The sequence below is a fragment of the Antennarius striatus genome, chromosome 5, assembly GCF_040054535.1.
Source record: "Antennarius striatus isolate MH-2024 chromosome 5, ASM4005453v1, whole genome shotgun sequence".
Classification (NCBI taxonomy): Eukaryota; Metazoa; Chordata; class Actinopteri; order Lophiiformes; family Antennariidae; genus Antennarius; species Antennarius striatus.
The window spans coordinates 13,897,737-13,910,317 of record NC_090780.1 but is presented as its reverse complement, the minus strand read 5'-3'; the positions used below and the strand labels follow the sequence as shown (position 1 = coordinate 13,910,317).

At 39.2% G+C, this 12,581-nt stretch overlaps 1 protein-coding gene across 1 annotated transcript in view; it reads right to left on the bottom strand.

Moving 5' to 3' along the window:
• The window catches only part of col7a1 (collagen, type VII, alpha 1), a 73,076-nt gene that overhangs the window by 58,626 nt on the left and 1,869 nt on the right, over positions 1 to 12,581 (bottom strand). The window contains exons 2-12 of the mRNA XM_068314822.1: positions 4,180 to 4,252; positions 3,876 to 4,056; positions 3,602 to 3,758; positions 3,419 to 3,512; positions 3,156 to 3,314; positions 2,897 to 3,054; positions 2,444 to 2,573; positions 2,208 to 2,327; positions 632 to 787; positions 278 to 397; positions 15 to 164 (exon numbers count right to left, since the gene is read on the bottom strand). Coding sequence (XP_068170923.1) covers positions 15 to 164; positions 278 to 397; positions 632 to 787; positions 2,208 to 2,327; positions 2,444 to 2,573; positions 2,897 to 3,054; positions 3,156 to 3,314; positions 3,419 to 3,512; positions 3,602 to 3,758; positions 3,876 to 4,056; positions 4,180 to 4,252 — 1,498 coding nt within the window. The remainder of the gene's footprint in view (positions 1 to 14; positions 165 to 277; positions 398 to 631; positions 788 to 2,207; positions 2,328 to 2,443; positions 2,574 to 2,896; positions 3,055 to 3,155; positions 3,315 to 3,418; positions 3,513 to 3,601; positions 3,759 to 3,875; positions 4,057 to 4,179; positions 4,253 to 12,581) is intronic.

Sequence of the window (12,581 nt, the reverse complement as noted above, 5' to 3'; positions counted from 1 at the left end):
TCGAACACACCTACCTATCTTGAACCTGGCTGTTGTTCCAGGGCCTTCAGTGTTGCTTTCATACAGTGGAATGACAGTGACCATGTATTCAGTGTCGCGCTGCAGGCTGGACAAGACATGAAACTCACTGTCACCAGAAACCTCCACAGTCTCCACATCTTGACCTTTAGGAAAAGAAAAACAAATTTGTTTGGAAAATTTGTATAACTATAAAAAAAGAAAAACAGAGTTTATTGGCAGACACAGAAAGTTCTGTTAATGTTGGCTTCCTCTATACCTGTAAACGGTCCCCAGACCAGACGGTAAGTCTCCCCCCCGCTGACGCCTCTCCACCGCACACCAACACTGCTCTCTGATAGTGTCTCCACTGATAGCTGCTGCACCGCCTTAAGGCGCACTGACACATGCAAAAACATGAACACGCAGCCATTTTGAGTAACACTTACTAATTACAATGCAACACAATAAACACAATACTTTTGCTGACTTGCGAGTTAATGCAAAAATATTCAACCACATTACATTCAATCTACAGACTACATAACCAAATATGAAGTGTTTCATTATGATACAACAGTATAATTTTAAAAATGATCTAATAATAATAATTGGTTGAAATAGAGGGACTTACAAGTTCGCGCATTGAGGATGGATGGGGATGCAGAGTTTCGAGGAAAAAGTGGGTAGAGGCTGATGACGTACTCTGTGTCGGGCTGAAGTGACTCCAGGGTGGATGAAGTGGAGTCAGCAGACAGAGACTGTTCCAACAGCTGAGTTGCTGGCTGACCTGCTCGTCCACGCATAGCACAGACAGGAAACAGAAATGGATGGCATACAGGAAACAATCACAATCATATATACATACATACATATACATACATTACCAGAAAAAATGAGCACAAAACCAACTGCAAACCTATGACATTCCGAATATTACAATAGCAGAAAAACAACTGCTGTATTTGTCATCTAAGTATAAGTAAATCACACACATGCACTTCCTGTTCAATACATGAAAATGTGTTTCTGAAAATATCTATTAAAAGGCTATTCGGTGACTGAACCTTGACTTTCTTTCCACCTAACACAAATTACTTAAAAACAGGCAAATAACATTTTTGGCAAAGAAACATTTTAAATAGAAAATATCTTCTTTTTTAAAACTATTTGTTTGCGTAAACATGCTTTGGGATAATTCTTAATATACAGTATGATGTGGTTACACTGCATTGATTTGTGCATGTAATTTAGAATTTTAAAAAAATCACTTTTAATATGCAACAATGACCACAGTTTAATAAACTTGCCCACCTCTGTAAAAAGTCAAAGGTTGAGGATAATATACTATTATTTCTCTAATCTACGAAACATGGACCTCTGATTTCTTGTGTAAAACATTGTATTCTCTAGTTGTGACAGCTGGGACATGTATTACGATGCTGATTTGTGTCTTTTTTGCCATTTGTGTGTATCTCTGATGTGTTCATGTTCTATAATTTCTTCCATGTACACACCCAGCAGATTTGTGTCTTTTTTGCCGTTTGTGTGTATCTCTGATGTCTTCATGTTCTATAATTTCTTCCATGTACACACCCAGCAGACATTAGGATGGGAATAGGCTTTAACTCTTTTTATAACATGTACATCAACAACATTCACAGAAGATCATCTGTCACACGTGAAGGTTTTCGCTGTCAGCCTAATTTCTGTCAGTCTAATTAAGAGTAGTGATGACTAAATATACTTGATGTGTTAATAATAGATAATAATTGAGTGAGTCTGACAGCCAGTGCCTGCAGGAGAGGAATTGAAGGAGCTCAAAGTAACCAACACTCAGTTCTGACAAATATACATTCCTAACATGTTTCCAACTTGCCATCAAAAGGTTGATTATTTACTACAGAGTTTTTCTAATATCTTTCCTAAGAGCCTTCCTCCAAAATTAGGTTCTGTGAGATGATCATTTTGTCACAAATGACAACAAACATTCAGAAGAGTCTGTTGCTTGTGAACTTTCCACTGAAACATAAACGGACATGTTAAGACCAATTTAAGCGCCCACTTCCCTATACGATCAACCCAGCAACACCTTCATACTCCATATGTCCTCTTTGTGGACTTCAATACAACTGCGGAAATGTAGTAAAGTCTGTCTCTAAGAGAGCGGGCCTTTTGAACGGAGCTGTCAGTGTAGGTTTTCGCCTGACCTCGTGGTCCGTAGGTGAGTCTGTAACCCTGGACTGGAGATGAAGGTTGATCCCAGCCGATAGAGAGAGAGATGTAGCCAGCCCGGATAAGACGCAGGCTTGACACCACTGGCAAAGACCCTATAAGAGGGATAAAAGACATTCAGCAATTTGGTTGCATGAAGATAAAAATGAAGATGAAGATGAAGAATAAGATTGAGAGAGCTTGCATTATTTTATAAGATTTCTTGACTCACTGGTTCGTTGTTTAGCAGAAACAGACTCCCCCACAGTGTTGGGGTACTGGGCAATGACTGTCACCAGATAATCAGTTCCTGCATTTAGCTCTCGTGCTGTAAAGGTCCTCTGAGTGGCAGAAACAGTCGACTGCAGGGACAAGACGAGACAAGACAATATATTTTTAAACAACTCACACTATAAAGAAGTCATAGACAAATAAAATCACAGCGATATCAGCATACATGATATTCTTCTGTCTTCCAAGGTACAAAAGAAGAGATTTTACATATAGGTCTTGTATTAATCTGTAGAACATCTGAATGATAGAGATCCCCCCCCCCCCCCACTGGGCAAGTTCCTACCCAGTCTGACAGCAGGTCGTTCTCTAACAAAGCAGGGTTGGTTTTGGATGTTAAATATTAAATTTCAACTTTACATAACACCTTTATTTCTCCAACACGTGAACTCACCTGACGCATCTCTGCAGAAATTGGCTGACCCAAGCCAGAAAGTGGCACATACTGGACAAGGTAGCCCGTCACGGGTCCACCTGCAAAATTCCAGCGAAACCTGAGAGAATCTGACGTCTGGCTTGTGAACTGAAGGTTGGATGGACCAGACAATGCCTCTAAGAGAAGGGATGAGGAGAAGGAACTACAATATAAACATAATTAAGAGACATATTGTGTGTATTTTAAAAATAATTTGTATAAAAGTTAGTGGCAGTACCATCACTAGCATAGACTCCTCCTGCCTTGGAACACACTCGGGGGCTCACAAGAGGAAGAAGTGTGTTTAGGAGTTTGAATTCTCCAACAAAGGAGGTGAAATCAGTGCTGGGTTGGGAGGAGATCTGAGCTAATTCATTCTTGTCTGCACTCTTTACACCTAAAATATTGGCCAGTCAAAAAAGAAACCACAGTGGTTCATAAGCATGTCAAAACAAATACAAATGATTGAGTTAGAGAAGAGAAACTGTAGGTGAGACACACCAACTGCAAAAATATATACTCCTTGACTACGAAGCTTCTGTGCTGGTTCCAGGACACTGTCCTGTGATTTCCCATCAGTGATCAAGATGGTGATCTGAAAGTTAAGGGGGTGGAGTTACAGACACGGAACCACTGTATTAAAAAGATTGCTTTGAAAGTACTCAGAATGGTTGCTCCTCAAACCTTTGGGACATCTCGGATGGATGTAGGATTGAAGAAGTTATCAGCGACAAACTTGAGACCGGCACCAGTGCGAGTGTTTCCACCCTTATATCCAAGATTTTGCACAGCCTTGATCAGATCAGTGCCACTCAGGTAGGTTGTAAGTGTAAATTCAACTCTGTTAAGAGAGAAATGAGCATTGGTACATATTGATAGAATTCTGTACTTGAAGCCAGCGTCTTTATCATTGCATGCATAGAGACTCAATGAGGTAGATATTAATCCTGTCAGTCACCTGGAGGTGTCACTGTACTGTATTGCCCCAAACCGTATTCCTAACTCGCTGACAGAGTTGGCAAATGGTTTGATGATTCCAGCAATAAAGCCTTTCACCTGCAGGAAGTTAGCTCGACCAATACTGGAAGACCCATCCACAAGGAAAATGATATCTGCAGCTTGCACATTATTGCACACGCCTGAAAGGAGATTGAGACTATATGTGCACATAAAGACATACATAATCTGACATGGATACACATGAGAAAAACTTTTGAGGTCGGTGTCAGGAAGTTGGGAAGAGATTTAGAGTTTGTTTATACCTTGAGCTTCGGCCCATTTCATAGAAGACAGGAGAACAGTTACACTGATAACCAAGCTCCACATCTTCACAACCTGGGGACACAGATGTCAAAAACATGTTTAATTTTGTTTAAAAAAATTTATAACTCAAAAAGCAGCAGAAAACCTGAAAATTTACAACTTTTAATTTTGTGTCAGTAGTAATTTCTATTCATTAATTTACAGTTGTACATGCTTGCGGAGCCTTGTTTATCTTAGGCTGCGTTCAGACTGCAGGCATGTCCGCTGTTTTTAGCAAGTGTCCAAATGCGATCTGGCTCTGTTCAGACTGGGCACATTATTGGCCGATCTGACAGGTTGCCATGGCAATGACATTGGGGCGGAGGCATGTGTGCGTGTAATGTGTGAGGTCATATGATTGCGACAGTGGCAACAGCAACAATGATGACGAACTTGGAGGATGGGTACTTTAGAGCAGACATGTCAAACTCACTTTCACCAAGGGCCACATCAGCATAATGGCTGTCCTCAAAGGGCCAGATGTAACTTATAAATGTAACTAAATGTAACTCAATGTAATGTAAAATAAATGTAAAATAGATGTAACTACTTCTTAATGTTAAATGACACTGAATTTATTACTTATTCAAGTTACAAACATTACAGTTACAATGACAAAATATGTTTTCTTGATTCTCTGTTATAACATAAATACTTTTAATTTGTCAGGTTATTAAACCCATAGAACTACATGAATCAAGTATCAAACTATCCAAGTGAATAAAGAAAAAATAACATCAAACTCAAGTTAGGACATTGGGTTTGGTTAAAATGAGTTTGTCAAAGTTAAAATTGAGTGAATTACTGCATTGTGGGAAATGTAGTTTTGGTCAAAGCAAACTTTTGACACTCTGACCCTTTATGCTCTTGCGGTCCACATAAAATGATGTGGCAGGCCATAATTGGCCCCTGGACCTTGGGTTTGACACATGTGCATTAGAGCAACGGTCCCCAACCCAGGGATCATTTGCACAGAAAGAATAACTTACATTGCTTGGTCGTTTCAGGGGCTTGTCCAAAAAACATATATATACATGATTACTAACCACAAGTGAAAGCATAATAATTTCCCTACGGGGTCACTAAAGTGTACTTCTTCTTCTCACTTCGTTTTATTTATTTCGGAATCTGTTTTACTTTGAAAAATTACCCAAGTCTCTGATACATCCATCTATGTCAGTGGTCCCCAACCACCAGGTCGCGACCCGGTACTGGGTCGCGGGCCATTAGATAACGGGCGGCACAGACCACATGAGTTTTTCTTTTTTTGTAAATGATCAGTCTAAAGATTTTTTATTTTGAAAAGTGACTTCTGTGCGGAATGACAAACAGACAAATGCATGCGCCTGTGCCGCTTGACAGGTCTCGGTCACGTGACAGGTTACCAGCAGTTACCCCTAAATTACGCACCCACAACTGCACCAGTGTTCTGGATTAAAGTCAAGTAGGAATATCCTGAGATCGCCTTTCTCTTCCTTTTCCAACCTCCTGTCATTGTGAAGTGGGACTTTCTGCAGTGAGCGTTAAGAAAACCAAACTGCAGAGTAGATCGGACGTCAGGAAACACACTTCAGGTGTCATTGTCTCCCGTTACCCCTAGATCAGTGGTCCCCAACCACTAATTCTAAGTATTGTAATTATTATTATTTGATTGACTTGTTCACCTTTTATTGGAAATGATCAGTATTTCTCCTGCGTTGAATGCACTGATTGTAAGTCGCTATATTTCAAAATAAACCTCATCAGTGCCGTCACTTGAATCAAGTTTTTAATATAATTATTTCTTACAATTATTTCTTTTACAGAGATGTTGATTATAAATTTATTTAAAAAAGGTTGTTTATTGTCTGTTGATGTCTGCATTTTACATAAAACCACTGCGGATGATTTATTTTTAGCCTACAGCTGTCTTGGCGTCATTAATGGTTATCAAGCAAATGAAGGCCAGTCCATGAAAATATTGTCTTAGATGAAACCGGTCCTTGGCGCAAAAAAGGTTGGGGACCGCTGCTTTAGAGTATCGGCGGTATCACTGTCTGGTAGGGGTGGAGAAAATCTCCCACACACCAGACACTGTCAACTTTTCTACCGCTCCGTAATACGTGGCGCTTTTCCTTCTGGAGCCTTGCTCTCTCATCGCGGACATGACGTCCCGGACCGCCACATCCGATTGGTGTGTTTGGAGCTGTTCAGACTGAAACGCATCAGTCCATATCCGATATGAAACTACCTCCTGAATGTGGTTTCAGTCCGTCCCACAAAAGTCGGATATCATGTGCTATGGGACTGTTCAGACAACAAAAGAGATAGCCAATATCAATCTGGATGGGCTAAAAATCGGATTTTGGCGACCAGTCTGAACAAGCCCTTAGAACTACCCCTTGCTTCTAAAATTTTGTAAGACCTGCCCCCAGGTCAGATCAGAGAACATGAGCTCATATCTAACCGTCTAAACAGCTGAAGGATGTCTTTGCAGTTTATTACATTTCACTCCCCTCAAATTCTAGTGGTGCTAGTCACCTGATATTTTCACATTCATGTTGAGCTATGTCATCGAGCACATACTGAGATTAATTAAGCCTTATAACTCATGAAATGTTTCCTGCCTGTGCTTGTACTGGCCCACCAGCACATCATGTAACACCTGCTAACCTAACAGCTTTGAATATGACTTTTTCCAAATGTCTGTCTAATTAATGGGTGAGGTCTTTTATTAAGATACTATTCTACTTAGGAAAATTCTACTTCAATGGTACTGTGTGATTGTACGTTGGTATCATGTAGCAATGGAGTTAAAACAGAATAATGTTGCTAGTTTTACAAACTTATCACCATCAGATAGTAGACCTCCAGTAAGTGCACATGTGCACGTAGTTAAAACCAAATTTCACTCTGACCTGCAATAGTCAACTAACAACATATATGATTCTATAAAACGATTGCTTTAGGAGTTTAAAAAGAAAACTCAAACCTGTCTGAGCCAGATAACACCTTGCATTAAGTAATACGTATCTACTGTGCAGAGCAGTAGCATCTATTGTCCATAACAGAGACCTTAACCCTTACACAATTAATTATAGTGACTAATAATAATAAAATGATAAACTTCTTCTTTTCCTTTCGGCTTTTCCCTTTAGGGGTCGCCACAGCGAATCAGTTACCTCCATCTAACCCTGTCTTCTGCATCCTCTTCTCTCACACCAACTACCTTCATGTCCTCTTTCACTACATCCATAAACCTCCTCTTTGGTCTTCCTCTAGGCCTCCTGCCTGGCAGTTCAAAACTCAGCATCCTTCTACCAATATATTCACTATCTCTCCTCTGGACATGTCCAAACCATCTCAGTCTGGCCTCTCTGACTTTATCTTCAAATCCTTTTACATGTGCTGTCCCTAAACAAAAACCCAAATATTTTTCCAAATATGTTTACTTGTTAGCACTCCTTACCTAAGACAGTGATTAATAGCTGGCATAGGCACAGAACCCAGAAAAATACAATCTCTCCAATGTCTGTGTAGGTTCAGACTTGAAGAAGTCTCTTGGATGAGAGACGAAACGTCTTTAAGAACTTTCTTAACGTCCAGTGGATTGACTTAAACAGCTTTTGGATAATCTTTCCAATGCTTCTGCTTCAAAATAAAAATTCAAAACAATCTTTTTCCTGTTATGTGAAAGGTTTTTGGGTCCACATGGAACCATTTCACAGTAAAGATTTGGCCCACACCCTGGCAGTTGGTGACTCCTGGGCACCATGCTTAAATAATTATGTCTCTGTAGGATATTTGACACCTTCAAAACCATATTATTTTCCTTCAGGGTGACCTTTCGTGTTTTCAACACAATGACAGTATAAAAAAGATAAAAAGCATTTCTCAACTGGATGGGGAACATCATTCACAGAGGATGGCAAACATACACATACAACATATACATCACAGACATTTATACACATGATCAAACGTTTTCAAGACACTGAATTAATTTTTAATTCTTTCCTTTTTCCTGCCCCACATAATTGGTGTAAGTTTGAAATACACTGGTTATATTATCCATCCATCCATCTTCAAGCGCTTATCCGGGGCCGGGTCGCGGGGGCAACAGTCTCAGGAGGGATGCCCATACTTCCCTCTCCCCAGACACCTTTCCCAGCTCCTCCGGGGGATCCCGAGGCGTTCCCAGGCCAGCTGAGAGACATAGTTCCTCCAGCATCTCCGAGGTCATTCGGGAGAATGGTTATATTATATCTATCCATCCATCCATTTTTTTGTAAATGAGATGAGATTGTGGGGCCACACATATATAAAGAGCAATTCATCCACACACTCACACAATGTGGAGTGATCAATTCACCTAACTTGCATATTTTTGCCCCGCGACCCGCTACAGCGATTGAAGCGGGAGAAAATGAATGAATGAATGAATGAATGAATGAATGAATGAATGAATGAATGAATGAATGAATGAATGAATGAATGAATGAATGAGAATGCATATTTTTGGTGGAAGGAAGTTGGAGACTCTAGCAAGAACCCAGGCAGACAATGGGACAACATACAAACCACACAGAAAGGAATTGAATCCAGAACCGTATTTTCATACTTTTTCATCACCCATCCATCCATTTTCTTGTACATGAAAAAACTTTATTCGAATGAAGCTCTAGCAACAGTTCAATCAACAAGGCAATTCAATAGTCTGTAGCTCCAACTGACTCATTCTGCTGTCCTTCTCCCCCTCCACCTCCCTATCACCACTCAGTCTTCACAGAATCATCAACTTCATTATTTGGTCAGCCTCAGCATACCACTCCAAACTGTCTGATTAAGGGATTTATCTTTCAATCTCCCTGAAGAGATCGAGTGAGAATTAAGTTTCTGACAGACATCCTATATAATTACTTCAACTACTTATTTGTCCTGATTGAACTGATGTTGAAAGCAACCCGTTAGAATCATCATCTATCGCCAATGTGGCATTTACACTGAAGATCGCTGGATAAACATAATTTTTTAAGCGAAATTCCTGGATGTATAACAATAACATGTAAAAACAAAAAAGCAAAAACATTTAATTTCATGCCTTGAACAAAATTTTGAAAATAATTTACAGGATGATAAACTCTTTATTCATGCTCAAGCAGGTGAGAAAAATAATTCACAGTATTCTTTCAAAACATTTTTTTTTTGTCTTTCTTGGGACTTTCTTGTCAGTGACAAAAACATCACAATATGCTAGAGGATATACTGTACATATTTCACCTGTCCAAGTATATTTTAAACTCCCTCCTTTTTTTAACAATAGTATTATTGTATTATAATGTGATAATGTTACAACCCTGTCTTGCATTTTTTTAGAACGTGACGAGGTGATCCAGAATATGCATTCAGACTCTGATATGCTTCAAAATTCAAGTACAACTTTTCAACTCTTCTTTGGATCTAACGTATACAAATCTCAAAATCTGTTTGAGATAAAACTTTTTGAGATATGTTTCAGACTGGTGACAAACACGCAAATAAACATGATTACAAAAGTTTTCCGAACTCTAATTTGTTGAATTTGTTGAGTTAATAATGCGGAAAAGTATCCACATGGTCTTTTGTTCAGTTATAAACCTCTATTGAAGAGTGAGTAACTCCACTCCACACAGTATGAGCTGTAACACTGCAACAAACTTGATTAAATTCAGCTCTGTTTCACAGATTTTGTATCTGTCTTTGGTTATTGCCCAGGAGTCAGAAACTAAAATCATTTGATAGGATAGGACAGGATAGGATAGGATAGGATGGGACGGGCCGGGATGAGATAGGATGCATTATGATGTGAATTCACTTTATTGTCCCCTTCTGTAAATTTTTTGTAGGCTCGGTGCTGCTGTTTTTGAGAATTGCCATACAAAAGTTAACATTAATTAATGAAATGCTGTATTGTGTCATTGTATGAACTTGTGTTGCACTTTAAAACCCATGTAACTTTATATTTGACAGTCAGTTCAAGGCCTAAATTTGGTCTTTAATTATTAATAATGTAATTGGAGGAATCCTAAATGTATGGAGGAATTTCTGGAGGAATCCATAATTTACTTTTTTTCAAATAAGCAATCTCTTTGGTACACTGTGCTATATGCAAGAAGGTAAAGGCTCACAGTCATGGTGTAGATGAGCCAATGCTCCAAGTGCTCCTGAATCAAATGTTGCTCATGAATCCACCAAAGGTGTCCTCTTTCTACCTAAAGACTTTCTTGGTGGTCTGGACAAGAAAAGCAAGCATTAAGTTTAACAGTACTGGATTACCATATTATGACTGCTGCATGCATCTGATATGGATCTCCAGAAGTGGCTACTAGAACAGATACATGTTTCAGTGAGAGAAATTAATTAAGGAAGGAGAGCACTTCTCATCACAGCAACTTACTGTATATTCACATTCACATATTTACAGAAGTGATGAGTGACACGGTAGCTACTGCGAACAGCTTACAGATGTTGAGCCGAAGAACAAACCCTCTGATCTGTTCTATAGAGTTATGATAGCTGAAATGAATGTAAAGAGCAAAACCACTTGAGCTGAAGGAATGAAATGCATAATAAAGGCCAGCAGTCCAACAGAAGACAGAAGTGAAGAATATTTTCTGCTATTCTTCTGAAAGTCAGCTCTACAGTAAAAACCTAGTAGGAGGCAAAGAAAGTACATGTCTGGGCACTCACTATGTTGTAGTTTTGCATGGACCAGTGTTACAGAGTTATGACAGTTAGACAACTGATAAAACTCATATCTTTCTCCTAAAATTTGAGTGTCTACCTAAATTGAGATTAACACACTTAATCTCATTTGTTTGTTAAGTACAACTTCTACAGTGTTATAGTAGCCACCTGAGAAAAGGTCTGGAACAAACAACAACTTGTCATATTTACTGTATATTTTGCTTGTTGTATGGATTAAACAAACAAGATTTGACATGGAATTTAGTGAGGCTTGGAGTTACAATTATTTTCAGAGCCAAGGCAGCTGTTACCCATTATCTCTAGTGTTTATGTGAAAATAAGATAAATATCTTCAGGCAATAGCCACGTTTTTACATGTGAGAATGGCATCTACTCGGTAGCAAAGCAGTCACTGCATGAGCCAAAGGTGCCTGGCATGCTACAATTGGTTCTCGAATGTGGTTGACACCTGAAACACCAGGTAACTGTGGGGGGAGGGACCGCAGCATAGACTTATGTATTCTGTCTGGGCTGCTGACCATATAGGTAACAGCGAGGGGGTTGAGGTTACAGCTGAGAGCTGAGAACTCATCTGAGAACTCATCTTCAATGAATGGCCTATTTTAAACTTTTTCATATATAGGGTTCACTGGATTATAAGGTGCACTGTTGATTTTTGAGAAAAATAAAGGCTTTTAGGTCATAGTGCGGAAAATACTGTAATGTTTTTGACCAAACACAAAGCAAACATACGTATAACACTAATATGTCACTACTGCAATCCCTCTGTCCTTTTATAGATGATTATTTTATAACATCTGCAACTATAAAATTAAATTATGTACAGTTAGCTCCTGATGAGACACACCATCGTAATTTTATCTCGTTTTCTTTTATGAACACATTTTCCGTCAATTGTTGAGACCACAGTCTAACCCGATTTCTGAGTACTTTCATGTTGGATAACTTAACAGATCATAACGGAAAGGCAATAAAAGGGTTTAAAAACACCAGATAATGACTGAAAAAACTGAGAGTAAACACTATAAAGAAAGCCAGTTTCCATTTTCCTGCCACTCCTACAACATTCTCACAAACACTACTATATTTCCAGAAGTTATCCAAATCTCAGTGTATATACAAACGTGCTGTTATATAAGTTGAAGAAATGATTGAAAATGTCACTAGACAGAATATCTGTCAAATGTGGGTATAACTTGCTTCCTCTTATAAACTTCTTCATAATTACAGCTTATGTGAATATATTCATCAAGCCTCTGTTATGTACATTCCTATGCTGGCCTCAACACCTGGAATTTTACAAGGGCGATTGCTTATGAGTGTGGCCGCACCCACGATAGACCACCTGGGAATAAAACCAAACACATGGGTGAAAAGGTCAATGACACAGGACCAAGAGGATTCATGAGAGGACTTATGAGAGGGGAAAAAACCTTTTAGCCACAGCACTGACAGAATAAACTGACCTTTTACGGACAAGAAGAACAGATTAGAACTCATCCCAGAGCTTCTGGTGGGAGCTGTACTGAGCTGTGCTTTCTGAAGACTTGACTCAAGCAGGATCACAAGACCGTGCTTTACTAGAGATGCCTTTCTCGCAGGGGGGTGGCAGGCCACAGGGCATTGCAATGTGACA